The sequence below is a fragment of the Bactrocera neohumeralis genome, chromosome 4 (assembly GCF_024586455.1).
Source record: "Bactrocera neohumeralis isolate Rockhampton chromosome 4, APGP_CSIRO_Bneo_wtdbg2-racon-allhic-juicebox.fasta_v2, whole genome shotgun sequence".
Classification (NCBI taxonomy): Eukaryota; Metazoa; Arthropoda; class Insecta; order Diptera; family Tephritidae; genus Bactrocera; species Bactrocera neohumeralis.
In genome coordinates, this window is record NC_065921.1 from 41669798 (window position 1) to 41694768 (window position 24971).

At 39.0% G+C, this 24971-nt stretch overlaps 2 protein-coding genes across 8 annotated transcripts in view; one reads left to right on the top strand and one right to left on the bottom strand.

Moving 5' to 3' along the window:
• LOC126755066 (uncharacterized) overlaps positions 1-24971 on the bottom strand; it is a 176306-nt gene that overhangs the window by 7874 nt on the left and 143461 nt on the right. For 4 of the 7 annotated variants that reach the window (XR_007666450.1, XM_050467367.1, XM_050467366.1 and 1 more), the window contains 7 exons: positions 5145-5242; positions 4068-5071; positions 3428-3886; positions 2822-3262; positions 2340-2764; positions 2125-2272; positions 1849-2062 (listed from right to left, as the gene is read on the bottom strand). Coding sequence is in view for 5 of the 7 variants with exons in the window: in XM_050467367.1 (XP_050323324.1) it covers positions 1849-2062; positions 2125-2272; positions 2340-2764; positions 2822-3262; positions 3428-3886; positions 4068-5071; positions 5145-5242 (2789 nt within the window). In the remaining 2 variants the exon portion in view is untranslated. The remainder of the gene's footprint in view (positions 1-1848; positions 2063-2124; positions 2273-2339; positions 2765-2821; positions 3263-3427; positions 3887-4067; positions 5072-5144; positions 5243-24971) is intronic. The other 3 variants (XR_007666451.1, XM_050467370.1, XM_050467369.1) reach the window with 2 other exon arrangements.
• LOC126755081 (uncharacterized) lies at positions 15655-18781 on the top strand. Its single transcript, XM_050467400.1, has 3 exons — positions 15655-15936; positions 18056-18213; positions 18282-18781. Exons 1-3 carry the CDS (start codon positions 15723-15725, stop codon positions 18597-18599), a joined length of 690 nt encoding a protein of 229 aa, XP_050323357.1. The 5' UTR covers positions 15655-15722; the 3' UTR covers positions 18600-18781.

Sequence of the window (24971 nt, forward strand, 5' to 3'; positions counted from 1 at the left end):
TGAAAAAAAAACATTCCGAATTATAGCGATAGCTAACCGTACACTGCTGCAACAACAATTATCTACTTAGAGAGCGTTCTTTTGCTCTTATATGAGCGATATAAATAAATACTTTGATAAGATACAAAATCTGGTTTTGGAGACATATCTTCATTTATCAATCTGTTTCAAAGGTCTAATAGTGCTATCTTTACTCAAATCAAAGTAACCAAATTGACTTTTCATCCGGTAAGGGTTGCTTATTCCATCGGAACAAATCATACAGCTTCTTGTGAACAAAGGTACTTAGAAATCTACGAAAGAGACAATTGAGCCTTTCATTCTATACTGTTTGATTCCTATATTTTTCGACGATTGATTCCATATTCTTCTTCTTCCCTACAGACGTAGACACCGCTTACGCGGTTATAGCCGAGTTAAAAACAACGCGCCAGTCTTTTCTTCTTCTCCAGCAATAGGTTGAAGAAATCACACGATAGGGAGTTTCCGTATCTGAAACCTCGCTTCGTATCGAACGACTCGGAGAGGTCCTTCCCGATTCTGAGAGAGCCATTGGTATTGCTCAACGTCAGCTTACATAGCCATATTTGCTTTTCGAGGATACCAAGTTCATACATTGCGACACAGAGGCAGTTCCTTTTCATGCACCTTGTCTGTTCTTCGCCGCCGTATTTGAATAGCTCGACCAGTAATCCATCGACCCTGCCGCTTTGTTGTTCTTCAGGCAAGTAATTGCTTTTCGAACCTCTTCATAGTCAGGTAATAGAACATCTATTCCATCGTCATCGTTCAACAGGCTGGAGAAGTGTTCCCTCCATAACTTCATTATGCTTTGATAATCAGTCACTAGATCACCACTTTGGGCTCTACAAGAATATGCTCCGGTCTTGAAACCTTCCGTTAATCACCGCATCTTTTCGTAGAATTTTCCAGTATTACCCCTGTCAGCTAGCTTCTCAAGCTAAAGCATTAAGTCTATACCGTTTAATATAACTCCGATCATTCGGCACTAAAAATATTCAAAAGTTTATCTTCCAGAGTAGAGATCAAACTTATTATCATGAAGCTGCATTTTTATGCCTCAAAAGTACATGAGCTTCCGTTTTCCCGCCTTTTTCAGCTTTCTTATCTATTGGAGATGCTGAACACATTCTCCCTAATACAAAATATTTAGATCCAACAGTGCTGTCGTAGGATAAGCCAACACGAAACATAATGGACATCATCTTTGTAACATCTTATTAGCCAGATAACACTGTACTCTAAACATTGTTTCGGATTCTTGCAACTTATTCCTAACAAATTTATACAAGTACATTCCCGATTATTGCAGTTTGTAGTCTTGAATTAAAAATAGTAACCATCTTATGATTGTAGAAAAACTTTTTCAGTCGAAATTCCCACCATTTAACGAATTGGAATGTTTTTGTTTAATTTTGTATTTTTCCTATATAATCAGTGGAGATGTAATAAAGGTTTACTATTTGCACTAAGTTCTTATATTGTGACCGTGACTCATGATCCATTTTGGTCTAATAATGAAAATAATTGAATAATACTCTCGAAGGACACACCCACCCTGGGGATAGAGAGTGAGTGACAGAAAAAAAAGAGGGAACCGAGTATTCGGACGACTAATACAATGTGACGCCGCTTACAAGTATACCCAATATAATTTCTTGAAAAAAAAAAATTAATGTGATTTTTGAAATAATATTGGCTTCCTACTTGGTGCACTTTTCTAAACCAAATTCAGATATAATAATAATACTTCACTTGCTAAATGCAATACTTTAGGTAGGCCAAAAATCGTATAAACGATTGATTGAAAAGTTAAACATTACTTACTTTTCAAAGCCGACAATTTCCGTCTTATAGTAACCTGGTATACTATTTAGCACACCATTAAAAGAGTCTGAAATAGTAGCGGCCAAGTTATTGAACTCTACTGTACCAGGTTGTGGTGCCTCGAAAGATTCAGCAAGTTTCATGAGTTTTACGCCGACAGCATATACAAGGCGATCAGGAGCTGGTGTTGCTGTGTTCATAATACTCTCCAGTTCTTTGAAAATCAAAAAATAATTTATAAATAATATAATAAGTGATTAAGTTTAGGGAAAATACCTTTGCCGCAGGACTTAATGCAGACACGTGTAGACGAAATGGTCGGCGTACGTTCGTGCTTGGCCATTTTCTTGTTTACAGCATGGAATGCTCCACCGAGCACAGGGAAGAATAAATACAGGCAGTGATCATCGGTGAACGATAAGTCCTGCAATAACGAATAAATAAATATATTTTAGATTCGAAAAAATTGACTTGACACCCGTCGCGCTTACCTGCTCATCATTGCTAACACGCTTACGATCGAATTCCAAAATAGTCACGCCGTACTCAATGCGCCCGGACGGTGTGCCGATAATATCTTGTCGTACATCCAGTTTTGGGGCACCGTAACCATTAATCCATGTATCCATTAAGAAGGGACGTCCATTGCGATCCACCCAACCGATAATGGCATCGGTTTGCGACATTTTCTCATCATCGCTAAAGCCAATGCCGGTCCAAGTCTTTGTGTTCGAAGTCTCGATGTGCCAACGCATCACATCACCGCGTCCCACCGTTTCCCATTGAGCATAATATTCGCAAGTGTGATTTTCAGGCGAACAATTGCTTGGATATTTCCAATGTCCCATGCAATCGTTGTCCAACAAATTGGTGGAGGCCTCCGTTACGCCATCAATAGTGGCAGCTTTCTCTTTTTCTATAATTAACGAAATCAATGCTTAAATTGACAAAGTTAAACAACATTTGGACTCACCGAAGAAATTCAGCTGTGTGACGCCACGTTGCATTTTGTGTCCGTGATACTTGAGCTCGTCAGGTTGATAGAAGTCTTTCACGGACGCAGCTTCTGTTTCGATACCTGAAGCTGGTACGTGCACATATTGACCGGGTTCTTGGCCCTTTGCCCAGATGACATGTGTCAAAGCGTCGTCCAAAGTATGATCTGTTGGCTCTGTGGCTACGAGTTTCTTGCGGAAGATTATTGTGGTTACACCATTTTCTTCAAAACCCGTGCCGAGTGAAAGATCGGATTTGCCGCCGTAAAATTCGTCCTTGCGTGGTGTGGAACGATCACGTGTATAGTAATCGCCAACCCTGCTGGCCATGCCGCGTGCCGAGCCAATAACTATATCTGTACAATCCATAGGATTGAAATCGAATTTCGGTGTATATGGATTCAGTCTCAGTTTAGGTTCTGCATAAGAAATAGAGAAAAAATGTGAACTAATTTGTGCTTTGTAAAATGTAGGAAAGAACAAATAAAATTATGCACTAGTTTAAAGTGCTTGGTGCGTGAATGGTGCTGGGTGTAGTGGATACAGGAAATTATTATGTAAGTGAGTAGTACGGATATATTTACCACTTTTGGTAATAGCTTGTTTGGTATGTGGTTCCGATTCAGCTGATGGCTCGGGTTTTGGTTCTGGCTCCGATTTCGGTTCCGGTTCTGCGGACGGCTCCGGTTCAGCAGATGGTTCAGGTATTGAGAATGGTGCTGGTTTAGCTGACGGCTCAGGTTCGGCGCTTGGCTCTGGCTCTGATTTTGGTTCCGGTTCTGCTTTTGGCTCTGGTTCTGCGCTAGGTTCCGGCTCTGACTTCGGTTCTGGCTCAGCGTTGGGTTCAGGCTCTGCCTTTGGCTCGGGTTCTGCTTTTGGTTCGGGCTCCGCTTTTGGCTCAGGTTCTGCGCTGGGCTCGGGTTCAGCAGAAGGTTCGGGTTCAGCAGAAGGCTCAGGTTCAGCCGAAGGCTCCGGTTCCGCTTTCGGTTCTGGTGCAGCTGTTGGTTCGGGTTCAGATTTTGGTACGTTTTCAGTGCTCGTTTCTAATATGTTATTAGTATGGCAAAGGGAGTAAAATATTTTGGAAGTATTTGAAGTGCGATTAATACGAGTGACAAGTGTTTAAATAAATACAGATATTAGTGTTATATACTAGTTTACACATGTGAGGTGTGCTGCTATTTTATTATATTTATAATTAAATATACTATACTTTTTACATACCTGGAGCTTGACGTCGTCTGCGCCCTGCAGAGGAACTCACGCGATATGACACACTTGTCGCAACCGATGTAACGCCCTCCATACTCTGTAGTTGATCATCCTCATGCTTAGCCACGCGTTTGGATTTCGTGGATGCAGCTGGCTCTGGTTCGGCGCTTGGCTCCGGTTCAGCAGTAGGTTCCGGTGCCGGTTCCGCGACAGGTTCGGGTTCAGATTTTGGTTCTGGCGTCGACGTAGGCTCAGGTTCCGCTGATGGCTCTGGTTCTGCTTTAGGTTCAGGTTCCGCTGACGGTTCTGGTTCGGCAGATGGTTCAGGCTCCGCTTTCGGTTCCGGTTCTGCTGATGGCTCTGGTTCTGCTTTGGGTTCGGGTTCAGCGCTCGGTTCGGGTTCTGGTTCAGCACTTGGTTCGCTTGTGGTCAACGTGGTTTTCAAATCTCCAATGTCACGTATGAGCGGGAAATTTTTGCACTCGGCGTTAAGTGAATTGGGACGCCAACCCAAACCTACCCAAGAAGTGCCATTTACTTTGAGTACAACCTCAATTTCCTTATGCTCTTCTAACAAACGCCAATACATTTGATAATCTGGCGATAATTGTTTCATTGAATAGGCCGACATATCTAAATCAGTAGTCCTAAAGGGTGATTTCTTATTACAGCCGATGCCATGCCAACCAAAATTACAATAACACTGTTTACGTGGCAGTGATGTACCGGCAAGATCGATACATTTGCCTTGATTACCACAGTCCTGATTGCTGGTGCACTCATCTTTGTATTGACACTGCGGGCCATAAAAGTTCTTGTCACATTTACAACGTGAAGGGAAATATTTGCCATTGCCCGAACAAGTCTCACGAAAGTCTTTGCGATTCTTTATATCAACATCGGCGCAAGACCAAAAACGATAACCATCCGACCATTCATCAGCTTGACGCAATAGGCGCAGTGTGCAGTTCAAGCACTCAAAATCTTTGGGTATGCTCACCTGAAAGGACTGGGCCCTATGTGCAGGTGGATACAATTAAATATAAAGTCAATATAAATAGCTGAGTTTGATGTTCTTGAAGTACTTACGTAACGTCGGTGCGCACGAATTCGCCACCATTGACGTGCGGTGTTAGGTCCAGCACTGGGCGGTCGAGTGCGTCGAGTAATTGCAGCCGGAAGCCGCCCTAAAATTATAAGAGAATGTAAAGTTATTTTAGTAATGAAAATTTAATGTTTGATAAATTAAAATATCCAAGCAAAGATGCCAACTAAAATATTTTTATACCCAAACACAGTAGCTTACTAAAGAGTATAATAATTTCTGACTTTAAATGTACGCAGTGTGTGACATAAAGAACTTGATATAGTAGATATATTTAAATATTTTATACAGTATATTGGTATAATAGCAATTAAAGTAAGTTAGTTTCGTCTCATTCGTCATATCTACAAACCAAAATGTTCAGTAATATCGACTGCTCACGACTAATTTAATGCGACTAGCGAGAGATGATACCTATAGTGGGATACATATCGATAATATCTTAAGTATGTTGCCATTTATATTTTGAGATTCGAGAACAAAAACAAATATTAATCATCCAAAATCGGTTTACAGTTTTTCAAAATATCCTCAAATAAGATCTATAAATTTTCGCATGCGTTTGAACCAACTGTCGAATCACTTTTGTCACTCTGATTGAGATATCTCCAAAACATGCTTTTTGACAACATCAACCACCTCTTCAAATGTCGGAAAACGTTGACCTCTTAGTTTATTTTTAAGAACGGGAATAGAAAAAAACATTCGGTGCCAAATCAGGATTATGCGATGGGTGACTCATCAAATTGATGTTTTGAGTGCTCAAAAATGCAGTTTTTCAGGCGATGGGTGAGAGTTTGCATTGTCGTGGTAAATACGAACTTCGGCAGTTGGCTTTCGTGATTTCTTGAAAGGCAACTGCCAAACAGATGATTGTATAACACTCAGATTATATTGCTCTGTGTGGTTTCAGTGTTATGGTTGCGATATGGCCAATATTTCCAAAAAACAGGCAACCATTTGCTTGGAAGCTTCTTCGTTGCCTGCTGCCATTGATAAACCTTGAGGTTGAGCTTCATCCTCAAAAATTTAATCAAGTTCATCTATGCGCTCTTGATGAGCTAATACACGTCGAAAGTTTTAAAAAGTAATCGTCCGAAAATGTTCCAGATCAAATTCCATTTTTTGGTCGAGGAGAATATTTTAAGTTACTGTAAAAAAGTTACTCAAAAATATGTCAAACTTTACGGTAAAATTGTGAGTTATATAAAAGGCAACCGACGTATTTCATTGCGTAACGTTGCGTAGAGAACAGAAAAACTTTGAATACCATAAATACCGTATCTGTATATACAAGGTGCGTTCCAAAGTTAACGGAACTTAAAAAAAAACAAGAAAAAATTGTTTTTTTGGCAAAATCAATTTCTTTTATTCAAGATAGTCTCCTTCTGCTTCAATACAGCTTTTTGCACGGTCCAAAAGCATGTCGAACGAGTGTTTAGCTCGTTGGCCGATATGGCCGCCAGTATGCCGGTGCAAGCCTTTTGAGTGGCCTCTACGTCTTCATAACGCTTTCCTTTCATAGAAAAATACATTTTTCTGAAAAGGAAGTAGTCGCACGTGCCATATCAGGTAAATACGGGGAGTGGTTAATGGTTAAAATGTGATTTTTGGCGATAAATCGATGTTTTGGAGATGTTCAATTCAATTTCCATCAATTTCAATAATCATTTCGACTGATTTTTGATGAATTCACGCACAGTTTGGATGAATTTTCCGGTGATCACGGATTTTGATTGGTCCACATGTTGATCGTGATTTATGTCCTCACGACCACTTTGAAAACGTTGAAACCACTCACGCTCTCTACTACGGGATAGGCAATCATCGCCATAAACTTGTTTCATTAATTGAAACGTTTCGGTAAAAGTGTTACCAATTATAAAACAAAACAAAATGTTGGCTCTTTGTTTGAAGCTCATTTTCGCACCGATAACACAAACATACTGACACTTAAAACACAATAACTTCACTTCCAATCAATGAAATGTTATGAAATTCTCACTGGACAATCGATAAAGATAGCAGATTCAAACGTACCAGTCGACATATAGATGGCGCCACCAGGGGGAACACACCTTGTATAGCGGGTTTTGCAATAAGAGCGCTACAAAAGTTTTTTTTATAATAAAAAAAAACAGTTTGAGATATGAATGAAATTTTCTATTCCTGTGAAAGAACATTCGATGCCATTATGTATGGAACTCGATTTCTTTTGCATGGCCACCACGGGTATGCTGGCAGAAGTCCAGACGCTGAACCCAATTTTCGACGATTTTCAGGCATAAATCGGCCGATACTGCTACAATTTCACGTTCGATATTCGTACGAAGTTCATCAACCTGCGCTGGCTTGTTGGCATAGACCATAGACTTGACGTAGCCCCACAGAAAATAGTCTAACGGCGTTAAATCGCACAACCGAGGCGGCCAATTGGTCTGGGCCATTTCGTGAGATAACAAGTTCACCAAACTTGGTTTTCAATAAATCAATTGTGACATTCGCCGTGTGGCTTGAGGCGCTATCCAATTGGAAACACATATTGTCCAAGTTCATATCTTTTAATTCGGTCCAAAAATATTCGGTTATCATTGCCGGTATTGATCATCACAGAAGAAGTGTGGCAGTAGTATGATTTTTTCGGGATACAATGGTGACGCATGGAGTACGTGTGGATTTCTGCCTAACCAATAACGCATATTTTTTTATTTACGAAGTCATTAAGACTGAAATGAGCTTCATCGCTCAAAATGATTTTTCGATGAAAATCCGGATCATTTTCAAGTTCTTGGTAAGCCTAATTCACAAACATACGACGATTCTGGTAGTCAAGCGGTTTCAGTTCTTACATCAATTTGGTCTTACTCGTATAAGAATGTAGTCTAAAAGCTTTTCTCAAAATAAGCCACAATGACGTCACAGAGATGCCCAACGCTTGAGAACGACGTGTGAGAGACTGATTTGGGTCTTGCTCAATTGATGCGCTAGCGGTAGCAATATTCTCGCAACGGGCACTTCTTTGTTTACTGGCACGGGAACATTTTGTACTGTGCCTGTGGATTCATATTCAAGATGCTGCTCATTTGTCGCAGTTGCTCATATCGTACGACTATTACGTATAGCTGCCATAAAAACTAAACGACCAAAAATAAAATTCTTGTAAGTTTATTACTTGAATAGATATCTTAACGAAGTTTCACATCGTTTATTCTTCCAGCCAACGGCACAAGCTCTGAATGAATTATTCAGTTCCAACCGCTATGGTATATACAAGGTGGCGCCCGGTTACTCCGGGGTCTGCCACGCCTGGCAGCATCTCGTGTTGTGCCAGTCTCTTCGAGGCGAGCGGCTAAAAGTAGCGTACCATTGTTTATTTACGTGTATTTCGCATGGGTTTACTACACAAATGTCGAGACAGAACTGACATTAGAGGTCAATTGCAAAATTTATAGCATCTTCTGATAGGAGGATTACTTTTGCGCCACCGATCAAAACCAAGTTCTTGGAAACCTTTTTATTTGTGAAGGGTATTATATGCGATGTAACCGAAATTAACGCTTTTCATGTTTTAATGGAAATAATTTCGAAGGAATTTTCATGTAAAAATTTTAGAGGGTTGCCACCTATTTGGAACATGTTTTTTTGTCCCGCATGTAGCAAAAACTCTTAAAAAGCGCTTAAAATATTAAACTAATTTTCAATTAAGTCATAATTATTTTTTTTCCTTAATAATATACAACCCCGTTCCGCTCCAACTTAGCTCTGCCTTACTTGTATGTACTTCGTTTACTCATTCTTCAGTATTTTTAAATTGCTGCGCTGCAAAAGTGCAACCATCTCCCAGATAAAAGTATTTCAGCGGCACCTTCATCATGACTGGGTAAATAGGGTCCTAACGTGCTAAGAACATATTAAGCACAAACCCACCTCAGGCATACGAGCGTGTCGTGGCGATATAATTTTTGTGTAATAATTATTATTTTGTTTTCAGAATTTTATTTTTAGTTTTTGCTTAATTTTTTTTTGTTTTGCAAGTGCTTATCGCGAGCAAAAGTCACAAACGCAAAGTGTTTAAGCGTCTGTCAGGCTCCACTGAAGTTCTAAGTAGCGCTCAGTCGAGCAGCTATTTATGGTGAATACTAGCATACTGGTGTATATATGTACATGTATATGTACATTTGTGTATATACTCAGCTACTTCCAAACGGTTCGACACTTTTATGACTACAGTCTGAATCGGAAGATGTTTGTATGGTATGTGTGTTCGTGTACGTGTGTTGTTACAAAAAGTCAGTCAACGTAAACACGTCTGCCGCCACTGAATTGTTCTTGAAATGCAGTTATTATTCTTTCAAACAATATATGAGAATTTTAACACACTTCGTCGTATAATTGCATTATTATATATGTAAAATAATTATATGTGTGTGAGTTTTTGCGATAAGTAGCTGCTGGAGCCTATACAATCACCCGCACACACGCGGAGTCTACAGTTTTTAATTATTGGGCAAGCAAAAATTATCTGAGAGCAATACATATAGTATAAGTATATGTAAATACACATATGTATGTATATATTGTAAGTATGTTTGTATGCCGATATATAACGATATTAAGTTCATCTACGACTCTATTCATTGTGTGTAACGCTTATTAAATAATAATATCTTTTATGTATGTATGTATGTTGGAATGTACGCATAGCATAAAGTGGCAGTAAACAGTAAATTTTAATGAATGAGAACTAAAACAGCGTCACCTGAAGGCGAAAAATTGCCGCAACACTAGGTTGATGGTTACCTAATTAGAAGATTACGGAAAAATAATGGAAAAAAGGAAAAACAAAGTGATAAAGCAAAAAGTACAAAATAAAAAAAATAAAAGCGATAGAAAATCTTTCATAGTATTGTAACGCACCAAATACTTCTTCAGCTGTAGTTTCTTCCAGTAGTTTGTCATACACTTATTATAACCTTCGGCTGACTATAAAAAACATTTAATACAAATTTTTATTATCGCCTTCAAAAGATACTTCCGAGCCAATCCAGAGAGTTTGTCATACACTTATTATAACCTTCGGCTGAGATATTCTACAGTGCCTTCCGCGATGTTTTTTCGGGGTGCCATTCATTAGATTGTTAAACTTTGAACACCATATTCATAAACCCACTTCTCGTCTACAGTAATGTAGCGTTTGATAAGTGTAGGATCCTAACTACGTTGTCAGGCGTCTCTTTTGCGACCTTTACTAGACGTCGTTTGTGTAAAAGATTCTGATGTTTTGGTACGCGGGTAGCTTTAACCCCTTTCGTAACCGAAACATTTACCAATATGGTTGAGTCGATCCATATGAGAACCTTTGCTATCTCTCTGATGTCAACACGACGATTTTTTTTATTTTAATATTTTCCATTGACTCTTAGGTGGCAAGTTAACGATGACCGCACGACCTGCACCGAATGTTTCATGTCACTCACATTTTATATTCGTGAGAAAGTAGATATACAAGTATACCATGCGCCAAATCTTCGTCGAAGAAGAGCTGCTTTTGACAGCACGAAAAGGAGCTGCCTTTATGCCGCTGTGTATGAATTTGGTATCCCCACAAAACTAGTATGACTGTGTAAACCTACGTTGAGCAATATCAAAAGCTCCGTCAGGATCGGGAAGGACTTCTTCGAGTCGTTATATACCAAACTATTTCAGACAAGGAGTTAGGATAGGAGAGTTCCTATCGTGCAACTTCTTCAATCTACTGCTGAAAAGAATAATTCGAGTTGCAGAGCTAAATAGAAATGTTACAATCTTCTATATAAGTGTACAGCTACTGGTGTACACCGATGGCATCGATATCATTGGCCATAACAACCGCGCCGTTAGTTCGGCTCTCTCCAGGTTGGTTAAAAAAGCGAAGCAAATGGGTCTGGTAGTAAACAAAGGCAATACGAAATAAGTCTTGTCGTCAAACAAACAGTCGTTGCATTCTTGACTTGACTTCCACGTCACTCTACAATCATAACTTCGAAGTCGTAGATAATTTCGTCTATCTTGCAACCAGCATTAACACCAACAACAACGTCAGCCTTGAAATACAACGTAGAATAACTCTTGCCAACAGGTGTTACTTTGCAATGAGTAGGCAATTGAGAAGTAAATTCCTCTCTCAACGAACAAAAACCAAATTCTACAAGTCACTCATCATCCCCGTCCTGATGTATGTATAGTGTGGAGGCATGAACGATGACAACATCTAAAGAATCGGCGTTACGAGTTTTCGTGAGAAGAGTTCTGCGGCGGTTTTTTGATAGTTTGCGCATTGGTAAAGGCGAATACCTCAGTCGATGGAACGATGAGCTGTACGAGATATACGACGGCATTGACAGAGTTCAGCGAATTAAAAGACAAAGGTTACGCTGGTCGTCCGAATGGATGCAAACACTCCAGCTATGAGAATATTCGACGTAGTATTCGCTGGTGGCAGCAGAGGGACAGGAATACCTCCACTCCGTTGGAAAGACCAGTTGGAGAGGAACCTGACTACACTTAAAATCTCCAATGGAAGCCAAACAGCGAAAAGGAAGAAAAACTGGCGTGCATGTTGGGTCTACCCCAATAAAGAAGAAGAAGAAAAGGTAGAAAATTATTGCCTTTCCGAATGATTAATACCTTATATGAAATAATCGACACATCTAACTTTATCATTCTGTTGTTTACAAACTTATAGCAAAGATTATAACACGATTTTCCAGAGTCATTTAAATAAGCAGATATTCCTAAGATCTCCGATTAGTAACATCTGCTAATAAAGAAATTTCAAAAGGAACTAAGATGAAGTAAAAATTTCAAGAATGTCGAGCCTTAGAGCTTTTCTAAAAATTTTAGAGTTGCCTAAAAGTTCACTGCGTTCGCTTAACGCTCCCACGTAATGATTTATATTTTGCATAAAGCTCAATCTTTTCAATTCTAAAATTCCCATTATATTGGCAATGAATTCGACAATTTTTCATATCAGCATGACTGCGTTGAGAGCGAGTGACTTAACAAGTTAAGTGAGAAAACTGAACTCATTTAACAAAGCACTTCATTTTACCTGACGGAGTTTCATCTTATTTTTTTTGACAGCATATTTTTTAATCATAGAAATAGTTGTCGTTTTCATTTAATCTAACGAAACGAATAATCCATATTTTCTGAAATTTTTATGTCGCTATTAATTGCAAAGTCAGTTAGATCTGTTTTGTAATGACCTCCCGCCTTTCTGTACTGAAATCAAAGTATCCTGCTAATATCTTGGTATAGGGTTATTTGAAAAGCAATGAATACGCCAGCAATATTTGCATCATTCACGATCCCGAGACTAACATTTGTGCTACGGCTCGAGTAACGGAGGGGGATTTGTTCTCGGGAAATAGTCAAAATTATATGCATGAAATGAAATAAAAGTATCTCAAATTTGAAAATTGTTAAATTTTTTGCTCAAAAACAACACCAAGTTATTAGTTATATCATATCATAAATTCTTATATCACATCTCCATTATATTATGGAAATTATTTATCATTTAAATACCATCTGTTGTCTTATTGGTATTATTTAGTTCACATCAAGTATTTTCATACAATAAATGCGTGATATATAGTATATATATGTATGTATAATATAAGCACTTAAATGTCTGAATTTGAAAATTTGATAAAGCTTTCTTTATCAGCAAAATTCTTCCAACTCTTATCGAACTAACGGTTGGCATATATTGTACCCCTATTGGGTGCAACACTCTTATAAGCTGTCAGATAAGCATTTTTCCTAAATAGTTGTGAAAATGAAGTGACATCTTGAAGAGAGCAAATTTGATTTTGTCAATTAAGCGATTACAGTGCAGTGCAATATATACTATATATGTACATATGTATTATATATTATACATACTATATATTGATTAAAAATCTAAAATACAAATCTTTCCTCGGCACTCTGGCGCTGCATATTACAAATAAACCCTGACATTAAATTGATTTTATTATTTTGATATAAATTATATAAAAATATGAACCATACACGATTTATATCCGATATTTTGTCAAAAAATATGTATGAATCAAACCAGAGCAGAGAGTTAGCGAGTTAAATTCATCACAAAAGAGTAGCCTCAAACGCCACAAATGTAGTCTAATCGTTAGCTTTATTGATTTTAATAGTTTATACGAGACTTTTTATACCAGTTCTCTGTTCGATTCGCCGCTCTACTGAGAGAGATATTGGGGACTTTTGACTGGAATTTTTGGACTAATTTTATGGCATAGCACATTCATATTTTTTATAACTACTACCGCTTCCTTAGCGCAATAGGAAATGTGTTACAGAATCGCATATAAACATATGTATGTATGGAATCTATGCCATAGATATAGACGTACAGGTATATCTACACTATCAAAGTAATTTTTACAATTTACACCTTAGCGTTATAAACAATATTGTTGTTGTTTTCGCACATGCTGCTCGGTTGAAATTATAATCACATATAATGTAACACTATAAGTTGAGTCGATATACATATGTATGCTTTTTTTTTGAGACTATGTATAGTACAGCTGGTTAAACAAATGGAAGTTGCGTAGTTAATAAAAGCGTTGACAAAACTATTTCGCAGAATATGTGGTGAAATTGTTATATTATAATGGGCGGATATTACTTAGTAAGCTCATACGTGATTTACAATCCTGAAATGGACAGCAGTTTTGTAATAATGCCATCAAACACCCGTGTTTCGGGCATTTGGGCCCATTTGGGTCACATGGTGTGACGAGAGATAGCACATTTTCCAATTCCAGTTCTTATCAGTTCTTTAGAGGGCATTACTTTATTATATTACTGACACTCATTCAAACATAAAATTTAATTTATAAGTTAGTTTTCATCCGGGCCACTATGATCTGAAATTTTGTTTTGCAGGTTGTACTGTTGCTTAGGACAATAATCCATGGCAAATATCGTGAACATATTTGGTGAAATAAAAAACTTCTCCATACATAGATTAGAGTTTGATCGATCAGTTTGGAAGGCTCCTATATGCTATAGTGAGCCGATATCGCCGGTTCCGGAAAAAGAGCGGCTTCTTGAAATAGGACTTTTGTAAACAGTCAGGCGGACATACATAGCTAAATCAACTCAGATAGCAAATAAGTAAATTTGATCTTTTTTTATTATGTATGTACATATGTATACGTTAGGTTAGTTTAGTAGGCCAATGAGCCACGCATAGATTAGTTTTGGTCCTTTGCTTTGGACCCCAGATGAATACTGCGTAGTCTTAACAATGCGGCACAAGTGCACAAGAGTTGCTCCATTGTTTTCCTGGTGCTTTGCTCTAGACATTTCCGGCAATCTTCTCGATCTGTCACCCTCGTTCTGGAGGCATGTGTCGCCACTAGTCAGTGACCAGTTAGTATTCCGACCATGTTCCTACTCTTTCTTTTATGGAGTGCCAATAGCAATTTTGGGTACTTCCGATTTACCATTTTGCACATAATTTTTGTAGTTTAACTCCCAGGTAGCACGTTCCATTGGGTTTTAATTTTCTTTACCATGCTTCTGTTCAGATCGTCGTATAGACAATGCATGGGTTTCCTAATGTTGATCACGTTTTCGTTTGTGCCGTAAACCAATCTTGGCAATCTCGTGCACTATTTTATTGCCATCGTTACCTTTAAGGCCTGGAACTCAGTAGAAGTGAAGTTGCTTGCTTCTGGCAACACTTTCCACTACTGCCCTGCTTCCCAAGACACTGCTGGGCGATATGCGATATGATTGCCTTGATTGCTGCTTGGCGGTCTACGAAGATGTTGACTTTGTCAGCAGGTGCATTATAGTCCAGCTCTGTGGCTTACGCAATAACAAATATCTCAGCTTGAAATATAATGCAGCGGCCCGGCAACTTAATAATAAAGTCTGCCTTATGCCTAACTTTGGACAGTATATTCCCGCACCAACTCAATTCTCCATTTTCGAGCCATCCGTATAGCTGTTTAGAGTGTTGCGCGCAACTAGCATACCTTTACGTCTACCATCTCTTTCTATGTTTATTTCGAATCTTCTTTCGTAGTAGAAAAGTGGGATCACTTTATATACATATGTATGTATAAGTATATAATTGATTTAGGAATAGACACGGCTTATGCACTTTCAGTATTACACTTCATAAGAAATAAATAAATACGAAATTGAGATAATTCATTTCACAAACAATCACATTTATCGTGCTAATGACATACTGAAAAATAACGCGACATATTTTAGGTAAACACATTGTGATACCTGGGAGATATGCCACACCTGCACCCCCCATCGAGTATGCGAGATGCCCACTTGACGCGATCTTGAGAATATTTTGATCGTGATAATTTTTGCTTCCTCTTCATCATTTCACCACTCAAATTGTCAATATTTTGCGTTTATATATTTGTGTTCTCGACTTATTGATCAGTAGTCTTTGGTGGATTTTAGAGTGTTAAAGTTGTCGCGCTTTTCTTCAAGGCACCTTACCTAGACATTTATACAAGATGTTCGCGTTCGGAAATAAAAATACTATATACTGTGTCCTTTTGTTCATTTTACTCTTGACGCATGCAACGGCCGATGAACACTCGGTTAATCCAGCAGTGCCACGGACGTGTTACAGTTGTGAAGGCATCAATTGCTTGCGAGTCTCACAATTGAATGCTACGAGCGATTGCTTGGATTTGTTGGATTATTGTGTGACAGTTTTTAGAGGATGTAAGTGTATTGATCATTGAGGGTATTTAGTGTAAAAATTAAAAAAAAAAAATGTACTATATAGGTGCCTGAAATCAAAAGTAAATTCCAAGCATTGCGTTTGATCCATTCTATATGAACTGCTGTCGTAAGGATTTAAAGAATCAGAGACGCTTTAAAAGGCATATTAAACTCCGCACAAAAAATCGTTAAAGCAATAAATAGTTTGGATTTTCCTATAACATTTTCGTACAAGAATCAATGGCAAGCTCACGTGTTACTGTTAATGGGACTTCTTCCCTCAAAAAAACGCAAAAGCTCCATTGATTACTACGTTTAGTTAAAGTTTAATCCAAGCTGCTTATTTGTGCCTCTTTTAAATTAGTTCCAAATTGAAAAACTCAAGGATTCCGAGAAAGTTAAAATGCATAACTTCATAAAGGAAGCTGGAGTAAGCAATAAAATTATTACCGAAATTCATGAGAAGTCCTACGAATACTTATCGAAAATGTCGAAAGTGTTATATTTTTATTAATTTCAAAATTATTTAAAATTAGTGTTAATGTGATAGATATAGTGCTATACCTGTTATTATTATTTTCAAAACGTGTTGAAGAAAAGCACACAAGTAGGAGTTTAAGGTTTAAGATTTTGCTAAACAAATTGTTGAGATTTCAGCATAAGTATGCATTTAAAACGTTGAACACTCGCACGTTGAACAAAACTCAAACTGTAAAAATATCTCATTTGTCCGTACAAATTCCTGATATAAAAGTACTATTACAGTTATAATATAGTATGACATTTTATGAGAGCGAGTAAAAAATGCTCTGTATTGATTCACTAAACATATGAATGGTATTGAGTTATAAGCTTGAAGTGTTTTGTTAGACTTAAGCCATGCACATTTGAGAACTCCGACTAAATAACATATACAGGAGTAGTCTTTACGAAGAAAGTTTTTCAAGGGAAAAGAACTCAAAGACTTGATAAATCCATATTGTCCTCATAGTATTTATCATAAAACCCTCAGAGATCGTCATAGTGCCTTAATAATTTGACCAAAATTTTGGCGCAGATATCAGCGTACCCAGAAAACATTATCAAATTCATGTCGCGTCGCAAAAAAAAAGTATGACAACATTAAATCTCGAACAACCCTTATCGCAAGATTTCGTTGTCACAATTTAATTTATTCTGCCGATGATCAATCAGCAGACCTTAGATCATCTTTTCATATATCTAACCAGGGCTATTTTTATTAAGAAAATCATGAATTATAGCTATGGGGGCTTTCATATAAATGGGAAAAGCTTGTTATCTTGGATCGAAAACTTAATGTGTCAAAAGAACAAGAAGGTTTTGTCAATTTGAAAAGTACTTTAAGAGCAGGCCTTTGTGGGTATATGTAAATACTCAAAATGTTCTAAGGATCTAAAACATTAATAAAAGGAAGATCGGTATTCTTATTTTAGTATTTTCGCCCGCTTCAATTTTAAACCGTGAACATTTTCTAGTGAATATTTTTATAACTTTCGACGTGGTTTAACTCAGCAACTGTGCTTCGATGGACTTAATTCCCACACAATTTGTCAATAAAGGCGTAGGCGCCCGAAAGTAAAGATCAACCGAATGCAATGTTTCAAGATAAGCCGAATCCAACAAAAGTTGTTCGCGCACGAGGATATTTTAAGCTTCAAGTTTTTTAGAACACCTGGATATATCGCAATCATACCACCAGACCAACGCAGAATATTAAATTCTGTTCTTGCTAGGGATCGAATGACTTCTTTTTACTCTCGTACGTAATGATGAGTCGTTTAATGCGTTGAAAAGGCATGTTTTAGAGAGAGCTTAATGGAGAATATTGTGAATTTTTTTATAAAACCGTTATTTACTACAAGATGCAAATTTGAATTCCCGATTTCGTCGAATAATGAATATTGAATTCTTACGCAACATTTTAAAAAGTTTTTACCAGCATCTAAAAGTTTTTTGTCGGGTTTGATCTCTGCAAGTTGCAAAACCATAAAATATTCCGTTACACACGAACTGAGCCATTCCTTACTTTAAGTTAAGCATATTTTCTCCAAAAGCTGATACTTAAACTAATAGATTTTTCTCTCCTTATTTCTAATAGTCACAGTAATAGCTCGCGGTTGCTATGCCGACTTGGAAATGAACTTGCGTGATAAATGTGACTTGGACAACCATCCCGAGTGTGTAAAATGCTTCGGCAATCGTTGCAATGACAAGGGACGCGCCGATTTCCAATGCATCGAGTGCAAGTCGAGTGAGGTAAGTGGCAAGACATATTTCTAGAATATTATTTCAAATTTAAAAACGTTCCTCTTATTAACTGGCAGGATAAAAGATGCGCCTCCGACACCAGCGCCCTGACTGCCGTGCAATGTCCAGTGCCCACCGCACAGAACTCTTACTGTTATGTCCGCGAGTCCAAGGAGGAAGGCACTACACGTGGCTGTTTTGTGCATCAGCAAGAACAAGAAGAGTGCCTCAGTGATGCACAGTGTTCCATGTGTTTGAGCGACGACGCGGTGGCTTGCAACGCATACAATGTATCCACAGGAGCTAAATCAGGCAGCAGCAGTGGACTTAGCAAAGTCAGTGCCACATCTACCGTTTCTTTTCTGCTGTTCGCTTTTATTGTGCGTTCAATATAAATATGTGATTGTGTCTTTTTTTACTAGAAACTAAGTATTCGATAAAAGTATTCAACACCGAGTTCTCGCGATAAGAGGGTGTTGTTAAATTTATTACCTGTTAATCTTCATATTCTACGAATAAAGTAATTGTAATGACTAGACTTAGTAAGGTATGAACTAAAAGTTCATTACCAAACAAATTTTTTGTATGTACATACATAAGGTACAGGGTGGCTATAAAAGAACGAATGTGTATTTTGAACACATAGCAACATTTGATAATGAAGCTCTTTAATATTAATAATATGAAGCTCTTTTAACCAAATCAGATCTTTCGGTTAGACTTGAGTTCAAGTACCAGTCTGAATATACATTTTAACAATGAGTGACCGCGAGAGTAAGTTAGACGAGCTTTTAAGGTCAAGAGAGCTCTGTTTATAAGTACTAAATTCTAGAAACGTTTTGATTGGCAAATTACATGTTCACCGAAGTGTTCTCTCAATAAATCCATTGACTGATGACGGAGGATGGAGTCATGTGTAGAAGTTCACGCAAGTGAGGAAAGTTCTCTGATCGCCATTCACTTGGGAGTGGCCAGAAACGATTCTTTTACACATGGCTCAAGCAGCTCACTACTTCCGGTCTTTGACCAAGTATCCTCTGGGTAGCCTAAGAACATCCGTTCGAAGGTGAGCTAATGTGAAGGCGAAACATTCCCTACATAGGGTTGTGCGCTGGGCTTGGGACCCGCCACGTAAAAAACAATACCAATGAAAAAGAAAACACAGCCTCGGATGAGAGACCCCCCTTTTGATGACGACCATGGCAAACGGAATAAGGACTACGATTTGAGGGCATGCACCTGGAATGTCCGGACCCTTAATTGGGAAGGTGCCGCTGCCCAGCTGGTTGATGTCCTCGCAAAAATAAAGGCTGACATCACCGCCGTCCAAGAAATGCGATGGACGGGACAAGGACAGAGACGAGTAGGTTCTTGTGACATTTACTACAGTGGCCATATAAAGGAGCGCAAGTTTGGTGTTGGATTTGTGGTGGGAGAGAGACTCCGTCGCCGAGTACTATCATTCACTCCGGTGAATGAACGTCTAGCCACAATCCGCATCAAAGCGAGGTTCTTCAACATATCGCTGATTTGCGCCCACGCCCCGACGGATGAGAAGGACGATGTGACCAAAGATGCCTTCTATGAGCGCTTGGAGCGCGCTTATGAGAGCTGCCCCCGCCACGATGTCAAAATCGTGCTTGGCGACTTTAACGCCAGGGTGGGCAAAGAAGGTATATTTGGCACTACGGTCGGTAAATTCAGCCTCCACGACGAAACATCCCCAAATGGGTTGAGGCTGATTGACTTCGCCGGGGCCCGAAATATGGTTATCTGTAGTACTAGATTCCAGCATAAGAAGATTCATCAAGCTACCTGGCTGTCTCCGGTTCGAAAAACTACCAACCAGATCGATCATGTTGTGATAGATGGAAGACACGTCTCCAGTGTTTTAGATGTGCGTGCGCTCCGAGGTCGTAACATCGAATGGGGCCCGAAATATGGTTATCTGTAGTACTGATTCCAGCATAAGAAGATTCATCAAGCTACCTCTGTCTCCGGATCGAAAAAACGCACCAACAAACATCGATCATGTTCGACGTCGAGAAGCTGCAATCACAACAGACAGCCGAACGATTTTCTACTCGGACTTGGACCACTATGCTCTCTGAGAGCACTAGTCAACAACTCGGTATAAGGGAACTGTGGGACGTCATTTCAAACTCCTTACGTACAGCTGCAACCGAAACCATTGGTTTTCGGAAAGTGCAAAAGAACAGCTGGTACGACGAAGAGTGCTGTCGCAGCGGAGAGAAAACAGGCTGCCTACCTCGCAACGTTACGATCGACCACTACACGTGCGGGATGGGATTTCAAATTGAAGAGGGAAGCGAAACCATTTTTTCGAAAGATTTGCAGAAGAAAGAGAGCTGAAATGTGTGAGTACGAAGAGCTTGATAAGCTGGCCGACAGGGGTAATGCTCGAAAATTCTACGAAAAAATGCGGCGGCTTACAGAAGGTTTCAAGACCGGAGCATACTCTTGTAGAACCCCAAAGGTGATCTAGTCACTGATGCCCAGAGCATAGTTAAATTATGGAGGGAACATTTCTCCAGCCTGCTGAATGGCAGTGAACGCACAACACCAGGAGAAGGAGAACCCGATTCCCAATCGATGACGATGGAGCAGACGTTCCATTACCCGACCATGAAGAAGTTCGAATAGCAATTGCCCGCCTCAAGAACAACAAAGCGGCAGGGGCCGACGGACTACCGGCCGAGCTATTCAAACACGGCGGCGAAGAACTGATACATGCATCAGCTTCTTTGTAAAAATATGGTCGGACGAAAGCATGCCCAACGATTGGAATTTAATATAATCCATAAAAAAGGAGACCCCACAATCTGCGCCAACTACCGTGGGATTAGCCTCCTCAACATCGCATATAAGGTTCTATCGAGCGTATTGTGTGAAAGATTAAAGCCCACCGTCAACAAACTGATTGGACCTTATCAGTGTGGCTTCAGACCTGGAAAATCAACAACCGACCAGATATTCACCATGCGCCAAATCTTGGAAAAGACCCGTGAAAGGAGAATCGACACACACCACCTCTTCGTCGATTTCAAAGCTGCTTTCGACAGCACGAAAAGGAGCTGCCTTTATGCCGCGATGTCTGAATTTGGTATCCCCGCAAAACTAATACGGCTGTTTAAACTGACGTTGAACAACACGAAAAGCTCCGTCAGGATCGGGAAGGACCTCTCCGAGCCGTTCGATACCAAACAAGGTTTCAGACAAGGCGACTCCCTATCGTGCGACTTCTTCAACCTGCTCCTGGAGAAAATTGTTCGAGCTGCAGAACTAAACAGAGAAGGTACCATCTTCTATAAGAGTGTACAGCTGCTGGCGTATGCCGACGATATTGATATCATCGGCCTCAACACCCGCGCCGTTAGTTCTGCTTTCTCTAGGCTGGACAAGGAAGCACAGAAAATGGGTCTGGTAGTGAACGAGGGAGGGGTAGGAACTAAATATCTCCTGTCATCAAACAAACAGTCGTCGCACTCGCGACTTGGCTCTCACGTCACTGTTGACAGTCATAACTTTGAAGTTGTAGATAATTTCGTCTATTTAGGAACCAGCATTAACACCACTAATAATGTCAGCCTGGAAATCCAACGCAGGATTGCTCTTGCCAACAGGTGCTACTTCGGACTGAGTAGGCAATTGAAAAGTAAAGTCCTCTCTCGACGAACAAAAGCTAAACTCTATAAGTCGCTCATAATTCCCGTCCTGCTATATGGTGCAGAGGCTTGGGCGATGACAGCAACTGATGAGTCGACGTTACGAGTTTTCGAGAGAAAAATTCTGCGAAAGATTTATGGTCCGATGGAACGATGAGCTGTACGAGATATATGATGACATTGACATAGTTCAGCGAATTAAAAGACAGCGGCTACGCTGGCTAGGTCAAGTTGTCCGGATGGATGAAAACACTCCAGCTCTGAAAGTATTCGAAGCAATACCCGCCGGGGGAAGCAGAGGAAGAGGAAGACCCTCCACTCCGTTGGAAGGACCAAGTGGAGAAGGACCTGGCTTCGCTTGGAATATCCAACTGGCGCCACGCAGCGAAAAGAAGAAACGACTGGCGCGCTGTTGTTAACTCGGCTATAATCGCGTAAGCGGTGTCTACGCCAATTAAGAAGAAGAAGATGCGATGTGTGGGGAATGAGATTAGTCAGATGCCATTTCAGGCATCAAATAGTAGGTTATCATGGCGCGAGAACGGTCGCCATTGACGGTTACGTTCTCACCGACGTCGTTTTTGAAGAAATATGGACCGATGGTTCCACCGGCCTACAAACTACACCAAACCGTTGTTTTTTCTGAATTGAATGGCGACTCTTGAATATCATTAAATTGCTCTTTGTCTCAAATAGGGCAAGTTTGCTTTTTTACATACCCTTAGGCCAGAAATGGGCTCCTTCGTTGAACAATATTCGGCTCGAAAAAGTAAAATCTTCTTCAAACTTTTCAGAAGCCCATAGAGCAAAGTTGCTGCGAACGCGGTCTTCGTATACACTCTCAGCTACGGCTGCTATATTTTCTTCACTGCGTGCTGGATGTGGTCTATTCGGTCGAATATTATACATACAATTATACAATAAAGGAGATGCTAGGCCAATTGTGTTGCCCATAAGTTGAGCGAAACACATTCTTTACACATAACATGACAGCTTGACACGACTCTCGCGTGAACTGTCAAAAAAGACTATTGAAAAAAAATACCTCTACTTGATTCACCCGTTATTTCATTCCTAGTTTTAATTTTTTTTAATAAAAAGGCTTTGTATTTAAACTTTCGACAGTAATTATAGTTGTCTCGGATTCGCCAAACGTAAATCTCTATAGTATCGAACGAAGTATAAAAGATGTTCTAACAAACGGGCAGCACTTGTGGTGCAATTCTGTCTTCGGACGCAATAGTTTTATGTTATGATACTTTCTTAGTTGAGAGTTTATTTTTTTCGCGTTAAACCATTTTTTTCGTATTAACCATTCACAATAGAAAAAGTGAGCTGAAATATGCAGAACTAAACTTGACAGCATTGAAGAAGTTATTTGTTGTTGTAAATTTTTTGACAAGAGCGCAGAAAAATTTCCATTGGAAGACAACTTGTCATTTGTGCCATTCACAATGGTAAAACTGGTCTAAAAACCATAAAACAAAACTTGGAAGCATTGAAGAAAGCGTTTATACGACTTCAATAAAGGATCTATATATTCTTTTAAATCGCATTCAACTCGATAATTTTATTCTTGCTTTCGCAAATAAAATTTTTCAAATGAGAGCAAGCAGACATATGTCGAATCAAAGACAGCTACTGAATCAGCTCGAAAACTGAAGGCATCGCAATTAGTAATTGAGCAGTTTTTCGACCGCCAGTGCCATATTCTGATTTGATATGCTCAAATCATCTTTAAGTGGGTTTTACTTAAGTATGTAAATTTTTGATTGCCGCTTTGAAGAAAGATTACAATACACTAAAAAGATATAACTGAAATATTTTAGAACTTGAACATTTAATAATAAGAGAAGAAATATTTTTTTTAATTTCAAAGTTTCACTTTGTATAATTTTGAAATTTAATCTAAACTAACACTTTCATGGTTACTCGAATCTAATGGTGGTTATGTCATTATTATATTCGCGCTGTAGCTGATTTGAAGTAACCCCAAAAGTGCTAAATATATGTTGGTACACACGAGTATAATCTAGTGGGATTTCCCAGATTAACAGTTATTATCAAGGCATTAGCAAAAATGCCCGCGAAGCTCAATAGTGTGTTGCTAGTTCATATTCTCACGTTTGCTGATAAAATGTCATTCGCTTGGAATCCCAAACACCAAAAATTACCGTTATGATACATTGCCAATTAGTTTTATGGCTTTCTATAAACATATACCCATCATATTATAAGTACTTGGAAATTTATGACAATAATCATATACATACATATATGAAGCACTTTCAAACAGAAGAAAAATGATAAGTAAGGGTTTGACTGCAAAATCGTTGTTTTATCTTACATAGTATAGAAATTAATCGAAGATAAGTAAAGAAATGGAAGAACCAGAAACTATAATAATCTATAATCTACTTTAGGTAGAATTCATTTTTCAAGTGTGCCATATATATATGAGAATACAGGCATACAAATTAGAGCGGACCGGTTAACAGGGAACAAAACAAAACGGAAAATCGAGAATGTGGGAAAAAATCGACCCGGTCTAATATACATTTTCTATAAAATTATATTCGGAACTTCAAATAGTGTTGAAATAGTGAATAGAGTAAGTAGAGGTACTTTTTACAAAAGCCTTTTTTTGAGAGATCACCCTTGAGTCGTATCAAGCTGTCAAGTAATTTTGTTCAATATTGTTTGGTATTTCATCATGAAAGGAATTACACCTAAACAACGTTTACAAAACGTTCAACTTTATTAAACTCACGACTTGGCACATTTACGTCGAGGTCTTAAATTGAAAGCGCACAAAATTCAGCTTTTGCAAGAACTGAAGCCGATCGACCTTCCCAAACGACACCGCTTCGTTCTATGGAAGATCCCACATTTTTGAGCCAAATTTTGTTCAGCGATGAGGACCATTTCTGGCTCAATGGTTACTAAAACCTGAAGAACTTCTAGAGCCATTTCATCCAAAAAAAAAATCAATGGGTTGGTGTGGTTTGATGCCGCTGAGAACGTAACCGTCAATGGTGACCGTTATCGCACCTTGATAACCGACTATTTGCCTCAAATTAA